At 37.4% G+C, this 17,053-nt stretch overlaps 1 protein-coding gene across 6 annotated transcripts in view; it reads left to right on the forward strand.

Moving 5' to 3' along the window:
* The window catches only part of RICTOR (RPTOR independent companion of MTOR complex 2), a 101,881-nt gene that overhangs the window by 19,352 nt on the left and 65,476 nt on the right, over nucleotides 1-17,053 (forward strand). For 5 of the 6 annotated variants that reach the window (XR_012621733.1, XR_012621731.1, XR_012621730.1 and 2 more), the window contains exons 3-4: nucleotides 5,132-5,229; nucleotides 13,472-13,536. Coding sequence is in view for 1 of the 6 variants with exons in the window: in XM_074813291.1 (XP_074669392.1) it covers nucleotides 5,132-5,229; nucleotides 13,472-13,536 (163 nt within the window). In the remaining 5 variants the exon portion in view is untranslated. Of the gene's footprint in view, nucleotides 1-5,131; nucleotides 5,230-13,471; nucleotides 13,537-15,450; nucleotides 15,535-17,053 lie in introns of those variants that run through there. The other variant, XR_012621734.1, reaches the window with a different exon arrangement.

Genomic DNA, 17,053 nt, shown 5'->3' on the forward strand with positions numbered 1-17,053 from the left:
TGTGTAGCTGGAGCGCTGTGGTGTTCTTTCTCTCTGGAGAATAGGATCTGTCAGAATGCATCATGATTCTCACTGGGGAAAAACAATGTCACAGTCCTGAAGGGGTGAAAGAATGAGTCAAGCCTTAAAAGATCATGAGTGGTTAAAAAACCAAACACAACACCACAACTTTGAAGATTTTTAATATACATGCATCTGTGAATTATGTTAAGAATTAGAGAACAGCAGATTTCTTCAGGCCAGTGTTTTAAAATCACCAATTTCACTCTGTGCTAAAGATTATCTTTATATGTACTGGATGTTACTCAGTGCAAACAGTTTTGGGTGAGAAACTGTGTTTGGTCTAACAGAAGTACACACAACAAAGATATCTGCTACTTCAAAGTGCTTGCTGTCCAAAAAAGGAAGACAGATACAGAGAAAATGAGACAGTAATGATCAGCGAGCTAAGCTGTTGTTGCAGAACACAAGTGTGCTGGCTTGAAATTTTTGTATATATCAAGAAGTTTTTAAATTAGATTTGGGGCAAAGTGGCTTTGTGTACATTAATTGGGACAATTTGCCAAGTGTAAAAGTGCAGGTAAAAGAAAGATAGTCAGACTTTTTTCTAATGGTCGCTTCTGGAAAGGGTATGCCCTGCTTCCGCCACTCTACCTGTGAATGGCTCAGTGGCACAGCCACTTTTGTGTGGATTTTTGTAGCCACAAAAAGCTAACATAGCCGAAAGAATGAAAAGTATTCTGCTGAGTTAGCAGAATTTTTTTAATGTGAAGTCAGTGGGTGCCAGAGGAGTGTGAAAGATAGTGTGTATCATATAGTGAGAAAGGGTAGAGGGAAGGAAAGGAAGAGAAGGGGTTGTGCATCTTTTGGCAGAAGGAAGCTGTAAGATCAGCACAGTCATTTTGCACAGCTCCACCCTCAGAAGCACCATGGGAAAGAACATGAAGATACTTGGCTGTTGCTATGGGCCTGCTCGAGATCAAAGAATCTTTTATGTTGGAAAAGACCTTTAAGATCAAGACCAACTGTAAACCTAACACTACCAAGTCCACTACTAAACCATGTCCCTATGTGCCACATCTGCATATCTCTTTAAATACCTCCAGTGATGGTGACTCAACCACTTCCCTGGGTAGCCCTTCCAATGCTTGACAACCCTTTTGGTGAAGAAATTATTCTGAGTATGAGTCAACATCTCAGTAATAAATGAGGTAAGTCAGGAAAGAACAGACTTTTGAGGGGTCTTAAAATCATAACAAGTGGCTTCTCTTCTTTGCTTTTTTTTTTCCCCCAGATAGAAAATGAACTTTTGAAGAGCTCGAGTAAAGGGTTAATTAGAGCTGAGAAATGTCTGCAGCAGTAGTTTGAACTGGGGTCCTTTAAAAAAACCCACAAAACCCAGTCATTGTCAACACCAACAAGAGCTGTTAAGCTTGACAGTGAAATGTTAAGGCCATATTTCTTTTGGGAGATCAGTCTCTGATTTTGTGCCATGTTTTTTCCATTCCTGCGTTAATCCATGTTCTTCAGTGCTGTTGCATGAGATTTTGTGACAGGAAGGTATGCAGTGCTAGATCTGATCTTTGATTACAGGAAAGCCGCATGGCTTAGTTGGTAGAATCCAGAATGTATTTAGTCTATTTTCAAGTCCATTTTAATGTAAGGGACAGACTAGCAAGAGACTATATCTTTATTTGTGAAGTCATGTTATTTTGTTTAAATTCTTCTACATTGCTGCATGTGAAGTTCTGTTAGGCCTCCCTACCTTCCCTATTGGCTTTATTTTTAATAAAAATGAGTCACGCCTGAGTAATTTTCTACTTCTTTCTAATATATGATGCATTTCCAGAGAAGGGAAAACAGCATAGCCAGTCTTCCCTTGAAGTTAGTATGTCACAATTCTTTTGTTAACTTTTTTTGAGCATATTTTTTGCAAAAAGGTTCTTGGGAAATTTAAAGGAAGACTTGAACTGACAAGGCTTTGCCAAAAAGGCTTCTGTAATCTTAGTTCCTTCTGAGGTGGTATACTACTAGAGGGTATTTATTTCTTTACTATCTTGTTTTTTCTACAGCAGTAGTGTTGTTGATCTAATCAAAGTGTGAGCCAGCTAACTTGCTGTATTCATATTATCAATCTGATAGTGAAAATGTCTGTGATGTTCTCAGTTCTCTGTGTTGTAGATCTTATACCGGAGTCCCCACTTTGCTTCAAATTACTTATCTGCTAGTGAAGCTTCAGGGAAATACCTGACCGCTGTGCTAAGCACTACAGAGATGTTTTTCCTCAGACTTTTCTGTCTCTCTAGAAATGAGTTTTTCTCAGTGGAAAGAAGACAATGTGAGGAAAAGTTGCAGTTTTTCATAAGCAGAGTAAAATTACTTTAGTGCACATTTTAATTAGGCAGCCTAGTTATAAGGATCTGCCACTGATGCAGAATTGTTAACATGGGAAGCAGTAGCATCATCGTGTCCTGGTTTCTTCACATCCAAATTGGCTGCCTTTCTGCGCAGCACACTTAGCTCACTCCTGAGTTAGTGCCCACTCTTGAGGTAGCTGAATAGAAATGTTCATTGCCAATGAAGTGTAAGAGGTTTCCTGGGCTAGTCTTGTGATCTTTCCTGTCCATATAGCGAGCTTAGTTTCAGTAGAGGTTAATGTTGAGTATGTGGCCATCTGCACTTTCAAAATCAAAAATTACAAGCATATTTCCAGTCATTTTGGTAAGTTTTCGCTGCTGCTTGTTCTCCAGGGTATTGAAGTAAGACATTCTGGAGAGCTCTAAGGCTGCCTTACTGCAGTGTAATGGGGTATGTTAGAGGTCCAAAAGTGGTGTGAGCCAGGGAAATTCCCACCTGTTACTGAAGGCAGGCCAAAGCATAGAAATCAGCCAAACTGTACTTTCAGAGAAACCAAAATATGAGTAAGTTATTTTTCTCTCATATTATATTGACTTGAAGTTAGGGGCTATGATGTGAACTATTTGTAGTGCCGTAACTGTCGCAGCCTACTTGTTTTCATGTTTCTCTTGTTCTCTCATTTCTATGGCTTGTGCTATTGCAAACCTCTCAAACTGAGTTAAGCCCTGGAAAAGTAAACTGTGCAGAAGAATCCTGAACTCGGGATGAATCTAGTAAGATTTTTCTGTGATTGTATCAGATTTTTTTTTTTGGCTGGGCTGGGGATGAATTCAGAGAGATGTGCACATGTGTTCCAATTCAGTTATTGGGTGTTTAGTTTCACTATGCATACTGTTCTGCAAGTCAGGGTAACTCTGTACTTGTGGCTGTGTATCAGATGGTTGACTTTGCTTAATCCTGTGACTTAAGTTTGTGGAAATGTGTATTTCACATCAAGCTGGTGATAATTGATGCTCACATTTAGGAACCTGTCTTCTTACCAAAATCTCAATGATCCTTTGAAAAAAATCACAATTATGTGGTGTGGCAGTAGCGTGTCTGTACATGTGCTAAAGTTTCATTATAGGTGGTGCAGCCAGCATGATTGATTCACCTTACTCTTGAATAGGTATCTTGCGGCTAGTCAGGTTAATTGTTTTTGACTTCATTAGCTGGTGGATGAGATCTCCATTGACAACAATGGGTTTACAGGTTTACACACCTTATTTCAGGTGCCTGCTTGTAGGTGTCTTAATCTTTAAATACAGTCTTGTATTCCTGATGGTAGTTCAAGTACAGGGTCTTGTCTTTCCAAATACTTTCTGGATATATCCTGACGAGATCGCTAGTTATTTCTGCTTTTTCAAATTCATTGGTTTAATATTTTTAAACTACAGTAGGTGGTAAAAAAACTCAGCTTAGTTTGTAGAGTGGTGCTGAAGAAGGTGCTTTCTTTACGTCTCTGACACATTTGATTTTCTTTGTGTAATGAAAAATACACAAATATCCTTTCAGGATGAACAGGGAAGTAAAAGTCTCTATGTATACACCACAAATGCAGCTGTAGCTGTTCATACTGCATTAGGAAGCAAGTTTCTTTTACTGCAGTTAGCATGGGGTACCACACACAAAACCCTTCTCTTTGCTGCTTTCCAGATGACTGGTTTGGATTCTTCAGGCTTTTTCTAAAGATTTCATTTTGTGTAATGCAATTTTTCCCTTTTGGGTAATGTAGTTCACATAGTCTTGGTATTTCATTTATTTCAAACTACAGTGCTATTGATAGTATTGTTGTAGTCTCTGTCACACAGTGTCTAATCCAAGACCACGAGAATCCTGCAGTCAAGCACCTCTCTTTGAAAACTGTCCTGCCACAGTAACCACCATGTACAGAGCTTACTGCAGTTTCTGCTCTAGGAGCTCTGCATGCAGCTCTCTGTACCCAGCCCCCCTCTGTGCTGCTTGTCCCACTCTGCCTCAACTCCCAACCTTATTCCCAAAGGCAGGGCAATATTGTCTCATTTCACGGTGTTTGGTAGTCCTTTTCCATTTCCCAGCAGAATTCAGGATCATGAATTGGTGGTTGAATCCTGGTTTGTGGGTTTTTTGGGTTGTTTGTTGGGATGGTGGACCCTTAAGAAGAAAGGAGATGTTCCTAGTCCCCCTGTTTACCTTGTAGTTCAGTTCCCATGTCACTGGAAAGTCTTAGCTCTCTAGTAAGTTTAGAGTGATTGTGGACAGAGATTAATATGGAGAGCAGAAAAGAGTCCTGTCTTCCCCAAATCCTACCAACCTTTTGTCTGGAGGGAAAAATGTCATGTGGTATGGCAGTAACATGCTATCTTTTAACTTCCATCTTCAAGTTTACTTCTAGACTTTAAATTACAAGGGGATTAAGGATAAAGCTGTTCTGTTACAAGATGTTAGGACTGGAGTTTCAGATGCTAAATTGATTTCTTTGGCAAGTGTAAATCTAAGGTAAAGATTAAAATACGCTTTAAAATAGGAGTCTCTCTCCTTCGTGGGCTTTTAGCATTTATTCTAGAGAACTTGGGTATGTCTGGCTTTGGTTCTAAGCATAAATCAAATTGATACCTCTTGAGGTGAAAATGATCTGCATCCTTAGTTAAGACCAGGAAGGTACTTCTTATATTTTGGAAACTTCATGTTGAATGTATGTTTAGATTTTTGACTTTTTTATCTGTATCTGCTAACAACCTGTTTTCTTTTGCAGAACCCTGTGATAATATGAGAGAGATTCTCCAAAATGTGGCTAAATTACAAGGCGTTTCAAATATGAGAAAACTAGGTCACTTGAATAATTTTACTAAGGTAAGAGCTCAAATGGTGTCATAGAACAAGTGATCATACAAGCGGAATGTTTTGTATGTACTCTTATCAGACATTGTCTGGGAGATTCATGAAACAGCTTATCATGGAACAGTACTTGAAATCTATATACTATGGGAGAGGAGAGGGAAAAATAAGGACAAGCAAATATGTGAATGCAGGTTTATGCTGAAGTTTGTCTACATGGCCTACTGGCTGAATTTCTGTAATATTTTAGTGCTTAGAGCCTGAAATATTTCCTAATTAATGGGTTAAGTTGCGCAAGTAGAGCTAGAGATTGGTTCCTGCTCCACAGAAATGAATCAAAAAATGTGAAATGCCAAACTCTCTGAATGCAAACTGGGAGAGTGTAGGGATGGGGAGGACTGTATCAATGAGCACAATATGCAGCGGTTTGGACACTGATAGAAGAGCAATAGTCAACTTTCACTGCTGTTTTCATAGTGAAAAAGATATAAAGGTGCGATTTCTAGAAGTGATTATAATGCTGATTTTCAAGGTGCTTTTTCCAAACACATACTTCCAAATAATGGGAATGTGACAGGTATTTACCTGAAAGTATGATGGATATGTTGGAAGCTGTCATTGTGAGCTGACAGGAGGCAAGAAGTAAAACCATACTGTAGGGTTAGAGTGTAGGCTGAAGACAGAGGCCATGAACAGCCTTCAGAAGGAGAGCAAGTACCAGTTTGGGGGTAGATGAGGAACCTGTGGAGAGGAGCAGAGAGGACTGATGGGAGATGGGTAGGATGTTAAGAAAAGGATGTTTGTTGTAGCATACTTAATGGTTGTGGTTGGACCAGTGTTCCATTTGTCAAGGCAAGGGAAAAGTGCATTGCAGTCAATGAGCTAGGAGACACGAGCTTCACTGTGAGTGTTACATAAATGGATGGACTGATACTCAAAAGGTGCTGGTAAGTTGTACACCTTTCTGATAGAGCACCACAGGTAGCGCAGCGTGCCTATTTTTGTTTGAGCTGTAAAGGTAGTTAGGAAAATAGAATAAAAATTGCAAATTGTATTGAATTGTCTGCCTTGTGGTTGGAGCAATTCTGTGTTTTTCATTTCAGTAGTGAGTGAAAGCCTGGAGCCTGGGGGAGATGGTTTTATTTCCTTTTTGCACTCTGGTCTTATACCATGAATTGGTACAGTCTCAGTTCCCCCTTTGTGAGAGAAGAGTGTGAGGAAGATGTGCTAAGAGCTGAGGATGTCTGTATCCTGTCTTGGAATTATACTGAAGATGATTGTTTGTAAATTCTTGTATTTTATGGTCCATTTTTGAAAGGCAACTAGTTATCTAGGATATTTGTCTTATGAACAGGGAAAGGACCTTTGAAACTTTTTTACAGCATATTTCTGGTAATACAGAAAGCCTATAAAATTTAATTTTCCTTCTAGGAATGTTGTTATACTTAAAAGATAATGTCAGCACCAGACTAAGAAGTTGCTCTCCACTGCCCCAGATTTTTTCCTTCGGACACTGGGCAAATCTCGCATTTGGAAGAAATACAGTTCTACTTTTTTGTTCAGGGGAAGCAAAATGTTTGTGTTCACGTGCAAACAAGTAACCTAAGTTCAGGTGGACTCTCCTGACAGAGATCATGGTAGACATTAAGTTTTGTATTAATTTAAAGATACCTGAGGTATGTTAGGTTCAGGTTTCTTTTCAAGGAAAGAGGACTAGATTTTTAAGATGGGGCTTGTTCCCCCTATTCCCCTTTCTTTAAGGAAAGCAATCAACCTTTAAAAATTACTGAACTAGACTCCAGGATTTTATGCAGAAGTTAAATAATTTAACATTTATTAAAATAATGGTGGTCAGCAGTCAACAGCATTTGTTACTTTATCTGCAAGAATTATACCATAAGGCAGATACTTTGTATGAAGCTTGTATGCCTAGGAGATGTAATTCCCTTTTCACTTCTTTCCCTTCAAGACAAGTGTTAACTTGTGACGTTCAAGTCCCCACAGCACCCGTACTTACTGTGCAAAGTATGCTGTATATATAATATCTTAGGAAAGCTTACATTTCATTCCTCAAGTTTTAGTTAGTACTTCTTCTTAGTAAAAACCTTGATGTTCATGTTTTTGGTTCTTCATCTGCACAGTGTGGATCGTTCTTGCCCAACAGGTGCTGTAACTTTTTTTTTTTGCTCCAAGAAATTAGCATTCCTGTTCTAGTGGTGCTCAGGCTATGGAAAGATATGTTTAGTTCTGAATTGCAGCAGTCCAGCCTTAGAAATTTTTCTTCTCATCAGCCCCTCATCATCTAATAAGTGAAGCTGCAGTTTTGTGGGCTAAAATGTTTGTGAAGTACTGCCTAATCTGTATTAGACAAAGATAATCTTGTTCCTTTCAAACCACCTGTATCACTATTTAAGCTAACCTGAATTTTGACCTGAAAACTGGTTTTGGATTTAACCTAAAGTAAATCGTTAGTGACATTTCTGGTTGTCACAGCTGTTCACAAGCTTGGTATGTGTCTTTGGCTTCAATAAACTGAGTAGGATTACCCATCTTTCATTTATGTGGCCTCCTACATAAGGCAAGCACCTTGAAGTTTCCCAGCTTCTGCTGATTAATACCAAAACATCATGGCTACTTCTTTGGGGTTTTCCCCACCCCTGTGAGAATAGTAAGCGATAAATCACTGAAAACCAGAAGAAACTGTACAATTGCATTTACCTAGTGGAAAATACCTTCTGGATTTGAAGTATTTATTTACAATCTTTTCTTATAGAAGGTTTATCCCACTGTTAGCTTTCAAGAGATCCTTTATACTTTTTTTTAACCTAAAAGCGTGTTTAAATAATGAACAGAAAAAAAGACCCACAGATGTCATAGGGATTTCTGTTTTTCATTCAAAATGAAAAGTGCTTCTTTAAGGACAATGTGAAAATTAATTTTAGTTTAAATTTAGCAATTGAATAGCATCAGTGATACAGGAAAAATATTTTTTCAATCTACTCAAAAGTAATTCTGTCACTTTATGAGTTTCTACTATTCTGCTCTATATATCTGTTAGCTTTTGACCACGCTGCTGAATTTCACTAGGATATGGATTGAGTTTGAGGCTATAGAGGCTTTCATGGATTCTGTCTCTCTGATTCATCCATCATTTTAGAGTCTAGTCTCAGCTGTCATTTGCAAAACCCAAGTATCTTAGAATCTGAGTACAGTATTGACTGACTGTAACATTCATCCATGTAGCTAAACCACTATGGGCAAAACTTGAAATCTCATGATGAAGCATGTCGCAGATAGGAACAGAACATCTGCTTAGGGACATTCGGCTGTGGAACAAACCTGGAGGAGAGCTAATGGATCTAAATCCAGAGTCCACAATTTCAGTAGGGGTTTCCCTTAAGACTAGGATCTACAAAGTAGTCTCCTCATAAATATTACCAGTGGTGGTTCAAACTGTATTTCCAAAATTAGTGTAATAATTACATTTTGGGTGCATAGAGTAATACTGTACTTTTGCTAGTAATTGCTGTGACTATTCTGTTAAATATAAATTTGAATGGTCTCTGTGTGCACTCAGTTTGTGTATGCTGTTGACCTCCTGTGGTTTTGTTGTTTAGAGCTACTGTTTCCAAGACATGTTGATGTGTTACTCATATTGGTATGACTCATCCAAGCAGCATGAAAAACTCATAGCTGACAGTAAACATGAAAAAACCCTTCACTGTAGGTTAGTCACTGTCTGGCTTAGCGTAAGTACCGTTTTGTCCTAATATTAAATCATACGCTCAAAGAGTCTGTGCTATTCCCATTCTTTGACTGTATCAAAAATGTAGACTCTTATAGTTGACTTATTTGCAGTTTTAACGAGCAATGTGTATGTATGTATAAATATATAAAACTTGTCTGTCTATAAAAATACATACATTTTATATATAAGAAAAATATAAAGTGCATTTGCATAATTCCAGGCATTTACAAGATATGATAAGTCATTGCCATTTTAGTGAAATATAGCAATGTATAACCAAAAGCAGATTTTAGTTTTCTGGTACTGCTTGCCTACAAACTTATGCTACAGTGATATGCATGCTAATTGTTAAATGTTACAGGCAAACATGACAATTACTTGGCTTTATTAAGAATTCAGCTATCTACAAAAATCACTGCATTTGGGTCAGAATCATTGACCTGCTTAATGTTGTTTGAAGGTGAAATGAGAAGAAAGTGGCAGTTTTACCTGTAATATATTTAACACCAGACACTTTTAACTAAGCGAATACCTAAAGCATGGAGACCAGCTGAACAGTATCTTCTTTATAGCAACTTCCATGACTTTTTCCCCTTTTAAACATGTATCAATCCAGCCTTACTCTTGCCAGGATTATATTTCCTAGACTAAAACCCAATGTTTCAGCCTTCATGGCTGTATTTTCTAGCTGCCTTGTTCATTTTTCTGCTACACTTTTTCCTCTTTGCTCTTAAAATATGGTGCCCAAAATATTGCTCTACATACAGTTTTGAAAGCAGCCTGTGAAGTGGAAAAAAGATCTTTTAATCTCAAACATAATGCAGTCCTATTAGTATTTCCAAAGGTAAAACTTCCTTTTTTTCCCTGAAATTGCATCACAATAACTCATTTATTCATAGTTTACGCTAACTTACAGATACTGCTTTTCTTTTGAAAGTTGTTTTTGTATTTAACGTTCTGATTCTTTTTTGGACATCTTGTATTTCTCTGCTTTCAGGTTTTGTCTATTATTTCAAATCCTTTCAGGTTTTGTCTATTAATGTGTGGTACACCGAAGGATATGATATGCTGTTCCTTTTATTTAATAGAATTTTCTTACTGTGGTTGGGTGCTCCTTTCAAATCATTGAAACATTTTGAATTCCAATCTTGCTGTCCATCTTTTAAATTCTTTTCTAGCTGGAAATCCTTGTAAGCATAGTGTGAGAGACAAGAAACCAGGCCTGCGAGAAACTAAGAAAAACAGCCTGAGAAAGCAAAAGTTGAGGCTGATCGAAGAAATGCCTCACACACTTGCAAGGCAAAACTATGAGTCACAGGGTGCATAGTGTGGAGGTCGAAGCTGATAAGGCTGACTGAATAACACAAGATGCAGCTGGAGGAGGGAGCCTTGTGGAGACAGGACGGCTCTGCTCTGGTGCACCTGGCCAAATTTCAAGGGCCATCTGTCCAGTTAATGACCTTTTCTTCATTATCCACGAAATGCATATTAAAGTTAACACCCCTCAATATGCTAATGAAGGCTAACATGATCATGCTAATTACATCATCCCATGAAACACCTTACTCCTCCCCGTACATGGGATATGTGGGTATGTGGGCTGACCTGAGGGACGGACCCAAGAAAAGTGGGTATAAATCAAGGGGGGGAAGAAAGGGCGGGGGGGGGCCCTGGAGAGCGCAGTGAAGCAAAGAAGACGAATGCAAGTGAAAGACAGATGCCTCCTGGAACCCTCACCAGCGGGATCAGTGCAGAAACCTAGATCGGTGATCTGTATTTCCCCATTCCCTCTATCTCCCTCATTTCCTTTTTCCATTAAGAAATGCAAGGCATATTGTATTGCTTGCCACAACTTGCGATATGCTTAGCCAGTTATCGTGTGTTCAGTTAGTACATTGTGGGTAGTTAATAAATGCTTGGACTTAGAGACTTGTTGTCCACTTCATTGGGGATTTGCGAATCTGAGTCACTTGTCTCCCTCGTCTGAGCGGGACGTGACACATCGTACAGTGTGTAAATAACAAACAAAGCTGATACATAAGTAATGGTGGCACACTGGAATGAGAGTAAACTAATAGCTACAGTAGCTAATCTTGTACTTTACTTCTTTAGCCAATTTTATCTGTTCGTTCTCTGAGAAGTATTTCACATGTACACACAGAGACCATCAAACACTCTGATAATAATTATCACATTCAGAAGTTTGTATCCACACAGCAGTTAAACTTAATAAAAGTTAGAACTATCGTCAGGTTACATCACTGAGTTTCAGGATAAAGTCAAGTTTGTTTCTACATCAGTAAGGGTGTGCACAGTGGGAGCACATATATAGAGGGAAGTGGTATTGAGGAGCCAATAACCACGCTATATGTATTTGGTAAGAGTGGTTACTGACAACTAGACTAGAGCTGGTCCAGTGAACTGAATGCTCTTTAGCAATTGCAGCAGGTTAGGTGAGTTTCTGGAACACGTCATCTGCTTTAGTTTCATCTCGGGACCGTTCAAGATGCAAACCGATGACAAGTGCGATGATAGGAGACTTGCTTCAGAAATGCAATAGTGCACACAATAGCAGCTTTCTCAAAAATGTTTTTTCCTACATGAGAATTATCATTCTGTGGTTTTCTTAAAGTAGGAAAAAAACCTGTTGAGGGTAATCTGGTATATTAAATTAGAATTTCTCATTTGTGTCTGGGGTGGAATGATGGGGAGAGGTTTAGATGTATAAATGATTAGCCTAAACTACTGTTGATATACTTGTCTGAAGGTGAACAATGAACTGTTTTTACTCACTATCTTCTCACACTGTTTTGCTTACACTCTGCCAGCCAATTTTTACAGTTCATAAGATATCAATAGAAATGCTAAAGCAGCAGTGGTGGCCTCAGGCAGTCCAACAACATGACATAAAAATAGATTGATTCTAGGAAGTGACATACTGTCATAACCAGTTAATGCACCAATTGTCTAGTTTTATTATTGCTTAAATTTGAAAGGTGGGGGAAAGAGGTTATATAATTTCCTTATGTTCTATAAGCATTTTTGGTTGTACGACTGTTAAGAAAAACGCAAAATCCAAAATATTTCAGTTACCTGAGATTATTAGACCGCAAATGTGGTGGTGATCCAGGCCAATTTAATAATCTATCTCATTAACAACTTCAAATTTCAGCATTATCACTATGTATTTTTTTCACAATAGGAAAAATGCTTTCTTAAAACATAGTGTGATGCTTGGAAGAATTTTTACTTGTTGAGCATAAACCTAAGTATTGTTTGAATTTAAATCATTATGCTGATAAAATGAATTTACTTAAAAGCAGAGTTTCTGTGCAGTGTGCTGGTTTTTCAGGTGGAGGTGAACAGGAGCATGGAACATGTTAAATATTTCAACTTACAGTAGCCTTAATTTAACTGTTTGGTTAGTTTATTATAAACTTCGTACTGTTAGCAGTAAATACATATAAAGAATGTGGCACAGGGTTTGGTACATTTCAGTACTTTCAGAGCTGGGGTATTCACTAGTTAGCAGAAAAGCTTCATGAATTCCTTACTGAGGAGAAACTTAATACTGCGCTGGCTCAGAACCGAACACATGCCTGTTTCGAAAAGAGAGGACAAAGTGCAAAGCTACTGCAATCGGTATTAGTCACTTGAGTTTTTGGAAGTGCTTGGAAAAATGTTTTGAGATTTGGACATGATAATAAAGTATCTTATTTTAGGTAGAGGTAGTAAATGTGAGATTACTAGGAATTTCTTTGCCGCTCTTCTAAGAAGAGTTGATGCTGTTTTCCTTCGCAGAAGAGACTGTTTTCCTTTCCCTCAAGAGGCTAAAACACTGGCACACACTAGATTGCTCCTTTTGAAATTGGCTTTGGACATAAAAACTGCACTTGTAAATCTTCAGGCTGGTGTTCAAAATGGATAGATATGGCTGAAATGTTCAGAATTCGCAACTGTTTATAGGTGTCTTTTTGTATGTATAAATTCAACCTTTGTGCTGATTTTTCAGAGGTACAAGTTCTATGGAATCGATGGCAGGCCAGGCCACATGTCAGTTATGGGACACTTACCATTGGCAATGCCTTCTGTTTTTTTTTTTTTTCCTACAGCTGTGCTGCTGTGGCAAAACATGACAGTGGACCATCAGTGTCAATCTTTGCTTCAAAACGCTCACCTGAGCCCTGTTTTTGAATGCAGATGTGCTTTGACTTCAGTATTTTTCATCTCTGCTCAGGTTACCAATTGCCCAACTAACAATGTGGAGTTGAAAAACTCACCAGTAGGCAGTTCACACAATTGTTCAAGCTTTCTTAGAGGCCACAGAATTGTGTGTGTCCAGCATATATAGAAACAGAATACCAACAGTAGAAATTCTCAGGGAAGTCTGAAGTTGGTAAACTTCGCCTTGCCATGAGTGAAATTTCTCAGGTTTCTTTAAAAGAAATTTAGTTTTACATAGTCATTTTTAAAGAGTTATAAATAATAAATGTTTTCTTTTATTTTCAGCTTCTTTGTAATACTGGCCATGCTGAAGAAAAGCTAGGTTTTACATATGACAGCATCATAATATGGTAAGTATTAAGGAGCACTTGAACAATACTAGGGTACTTTAATTGTTCTAGGTGCAATTAAATAAACTTTATTTGTACTTTTGAGCTAGTATTTTGTATTTCTAATGTGTCTGAAATTTCATAATGCAAACATATACCTTACAAATATTTTAATGAGTAAAATCAGTTGCTTTCAGGCAAAGAGAGGGGACAAAACCTCCAAGTTGAAAGTGTGGATTTCTTTACTGTATTCCTCACAGATGTAAAAATACCTGTAAGGATCTCAGTACTTACAGAAGGCACTTTTAGTAGAAATGTGCACCTACACAATTTAGAGCATACACTTGATGTAGAATCAAGATTTAAAGATAAACATTTTATGTTAGTTTGGTGTGTATATATCTCTGTAGCATTGTTTTCCCTGCTACTAAAATGCCCTGGTTTTGTATTTTAAAGTGGAATTTTCTTATATTTTGTTGCCATTTCTGACATGCTTATTTCTATAGCTTCTGTGTTTTTACACAGACATCACAAATTTGTCCTGAGCTCAGCATTGGTGGCAGAAACAACAAAGATCTAGTATTTATTATGATTTTGTGTTCTTTCAATTTAGTTATGTGACTTAAGAAGGCAAGTTTAGAAAAGCTAGTCACACTTCAACTAACATGTTGGGAAAACTTGTGTAGTTCCTTGTGGAAATGTTCTAAGTGGTTTTCTGCAGTAGAACTGATTTTCTTTAGTAGAACTAAAAAGTAAAAAAAACTTAGTATATTTTTGTGAATGCCTATTTTGCTGTAAGCTTTAATAGGTTATCATCTTCCCATCTTATTTATGTAATCTACTGTAGTGCTTTCTGATGGAACTGAACATCACCTAAGAGTAGAACTTTAAAATTCAGAGTTCTTTACCAATTATTTTAAAATACAAGCTTTAAAAGGTTATGCAAATACTGGTGTTTGTTTTTATAGGAGGAAGTTTGCAGAAAGATCTGCTAATCCAAACACAAGTATGGATATTGATAAGGAAGAGAGAAAAATGGTGTTCTCAGCACTCCACATAAATAGTCCCCTACTTAGAAAAATGCCAAAAATGGCTTCTCAAAAAAATAAAAATACAGGAAGAAAATGATCTTGGTTAGTGTTGTTACTTTGGTCAGTCCAATGGTTCCTCTGTGTATGTACATGAGAAGCAAATTTTTTATGCATATGTGAAGGTTATTCTGCTATAGGGATAATTTTCAAACTCAAGGATACCACACAAATACTCACATTTTAACCACAATAATCATCCTGATTGCAGAAATATTTATAGACTGAATTGTTTTCATGCAATACAGACTTTTCAGGCAAACTTAAAAATTTTACTCTACAGAGTTATAGCCATTCTGCAGTAGTATTCTGTTTGGATATTATTTTGCTATACAGCTATTCTGAGTAACTTTCAAATACTGAACATTTTAATTTTGGAAATTACTGTCACATAGGCTAAGTAGAACTTTACGTTGTTTCTAGTTTGCTCTGCTGATGTTCCCAGCGTTATTGTAGATTTCAGTAGGGAAAACTTTTTCTTCTGTAGAACAAATTTGGTTCTCTTTGAAACAATGAAGTTACTTGAATGGAAGAAATACTTTGTTTTCTGCATTTGTGAAGCATGAATGGCTGACCTTACAGCATTAAACTATGTGAATCAGTGATTTCAAGAATAATTATAGATTTCCTATAAAGTTCTAGGTATTGGGGCCAGTAACCTTGATAAAATATTTACCCAAACTAAAGACAGTTGCAGTCTGCAATAATTGCAGTTATTCTCAACTTAGACATCTATTTCTTAGAACTCATTCTCTTTTTAGAATTTTTTTAGTCCACGTGCCTGACTGTAGTTTCTTCCTGCCAGCAGATGGAGATAATAGTGGCGCATTTTGTTGTCATTCCCAGTGTAGATGGGTCTTCCTGGTTCCCAGAGCACCATACCATTGACAGATGAGAGGAAGCCTTGAGCCATGAAGAAAATGGAGTGTTGGTAGGCCTCAAACTTTTGAGGTCTTTTAGTAATGTACCAAGAGGCTTTGGCCATAAAAGTAAAATTCAGAATATTCGCAATTACCTGGCTGGATCAGATTTGTCAAAACCGTGGTTTTCTGTAGTGAGTGGATGATACGCTTTCGAAAAATGTGTGAGAATGATCCTATAATAGGTAGCGAATATCCTTTCGTATTCTATCCTTTGTTAGTTCTTCCAGAGTTTTTATCAGTCTTCATGTTTATCAGCCTTAGTGCTGTCTTAGGAAGTTATTGTCATTTCTGCAGTGATGCTTACAATACTGGGCCAAATAGTATTGCGCTTACTTTTTCTCTTACAGAGTCATAGTGATGTCTTCAGCATTTTCAGCCACAGATGCATGTGGAGTGTGCATATCAATCATTTTCTTGATCTAGCTATTTTAGAATCATGTAGTATGGGTTTATTACACAGTTTTTGTCTTGATGTACAAGTCACATCTAACAATCTAGAATTTTCTTTACCACCTTGTTAACTATGCATACAGATAATTCTTCAGTTCTGTTGAAGTTTCTCATAACCCCATCCTATTCTTATTAATATAAACCACGTTGCCCGCTGTATTTCTGCCCTCCCATCCCCACCCCTCTTCCTCCAAATCAGGAATTGTATACTAAATACTGCCTACAAAAGGAGACTGTGAACCTGGATAAAAATCAGGACAAAAAAAATTGTCAGGATAAAACTCTTCCATTCACCTCTGCTCTTTGAATTAAACTCTTCAGATTTTTTTTTATTTTTGAAACTACTTTTCATCACTCTATAATGTCTTTATATCCCTTAATACCATTTTCAGCAACACTTTATGCCTCTTTATACACTATTATAATAATTCCTTTCAAGACTTTCAAAAGATTAGTAGAATATAGTTTGTGTAAGCTCTACTAGGTGCTTCATATGGCTAACCAGTTTTATTTTAAGGTGATTTTATTTTAAGATCATAAGCAGCCCTCTGGATACCCTTTGGAATACTTTTTGTATAGACCTGTTTATTGCCTTTTCTCCATCTTTGCCACTACCGTTTACTATACAGTGCTAGCGAACATATGCAGATAGATCATGTTAATGTTCTTTCCAAACACTTAGATGTGAAGCTTGGTGAGCTGCTTACCATACTTACTGATAGATTTCCTCCAGTTCTTCCATCATTTTCACATCTTAGTCTAACTCATATTTTGCATAATAAAAAAGGCTTTAGGACAGGAATCTTCATGCAAATCTCTAAAGCAATGTTTCAGTATGAAGAAAATGCTTGTTTCTGTCGTATGTCTGTTGGCCTCTTATTTGCTTCATTCCTTCTTCTCCTTTTGGCTTATCCAGCAGGTCCAATTTTAAGTTTTCAAGTTTTTTCTTGAGGTACAGCTGAAGTCAGAACATGTAGACACATACAGACACACACACACAGGTCTTCCTACATAGTTTTTTTTCTACCTGCTGTAGTATATCTTCATTGTCTTTATAAGGTCAGGTTTCTCTCAAGT

This window comes from Strix aluco, chromosome Z, assembly GCF_031877795.1.
Source record: "Strix aluco isolate bStrAlu1 chromosome Z, bStrAlu1.hap1, whole genome shotgun sequence".
Classification (NCBI taxonomy): domain Eukaryota; kingdom Metazoa; phylum Chordata; class Aves; order Strigiformes; family Strigidae; genus Strix; species Strix aluco.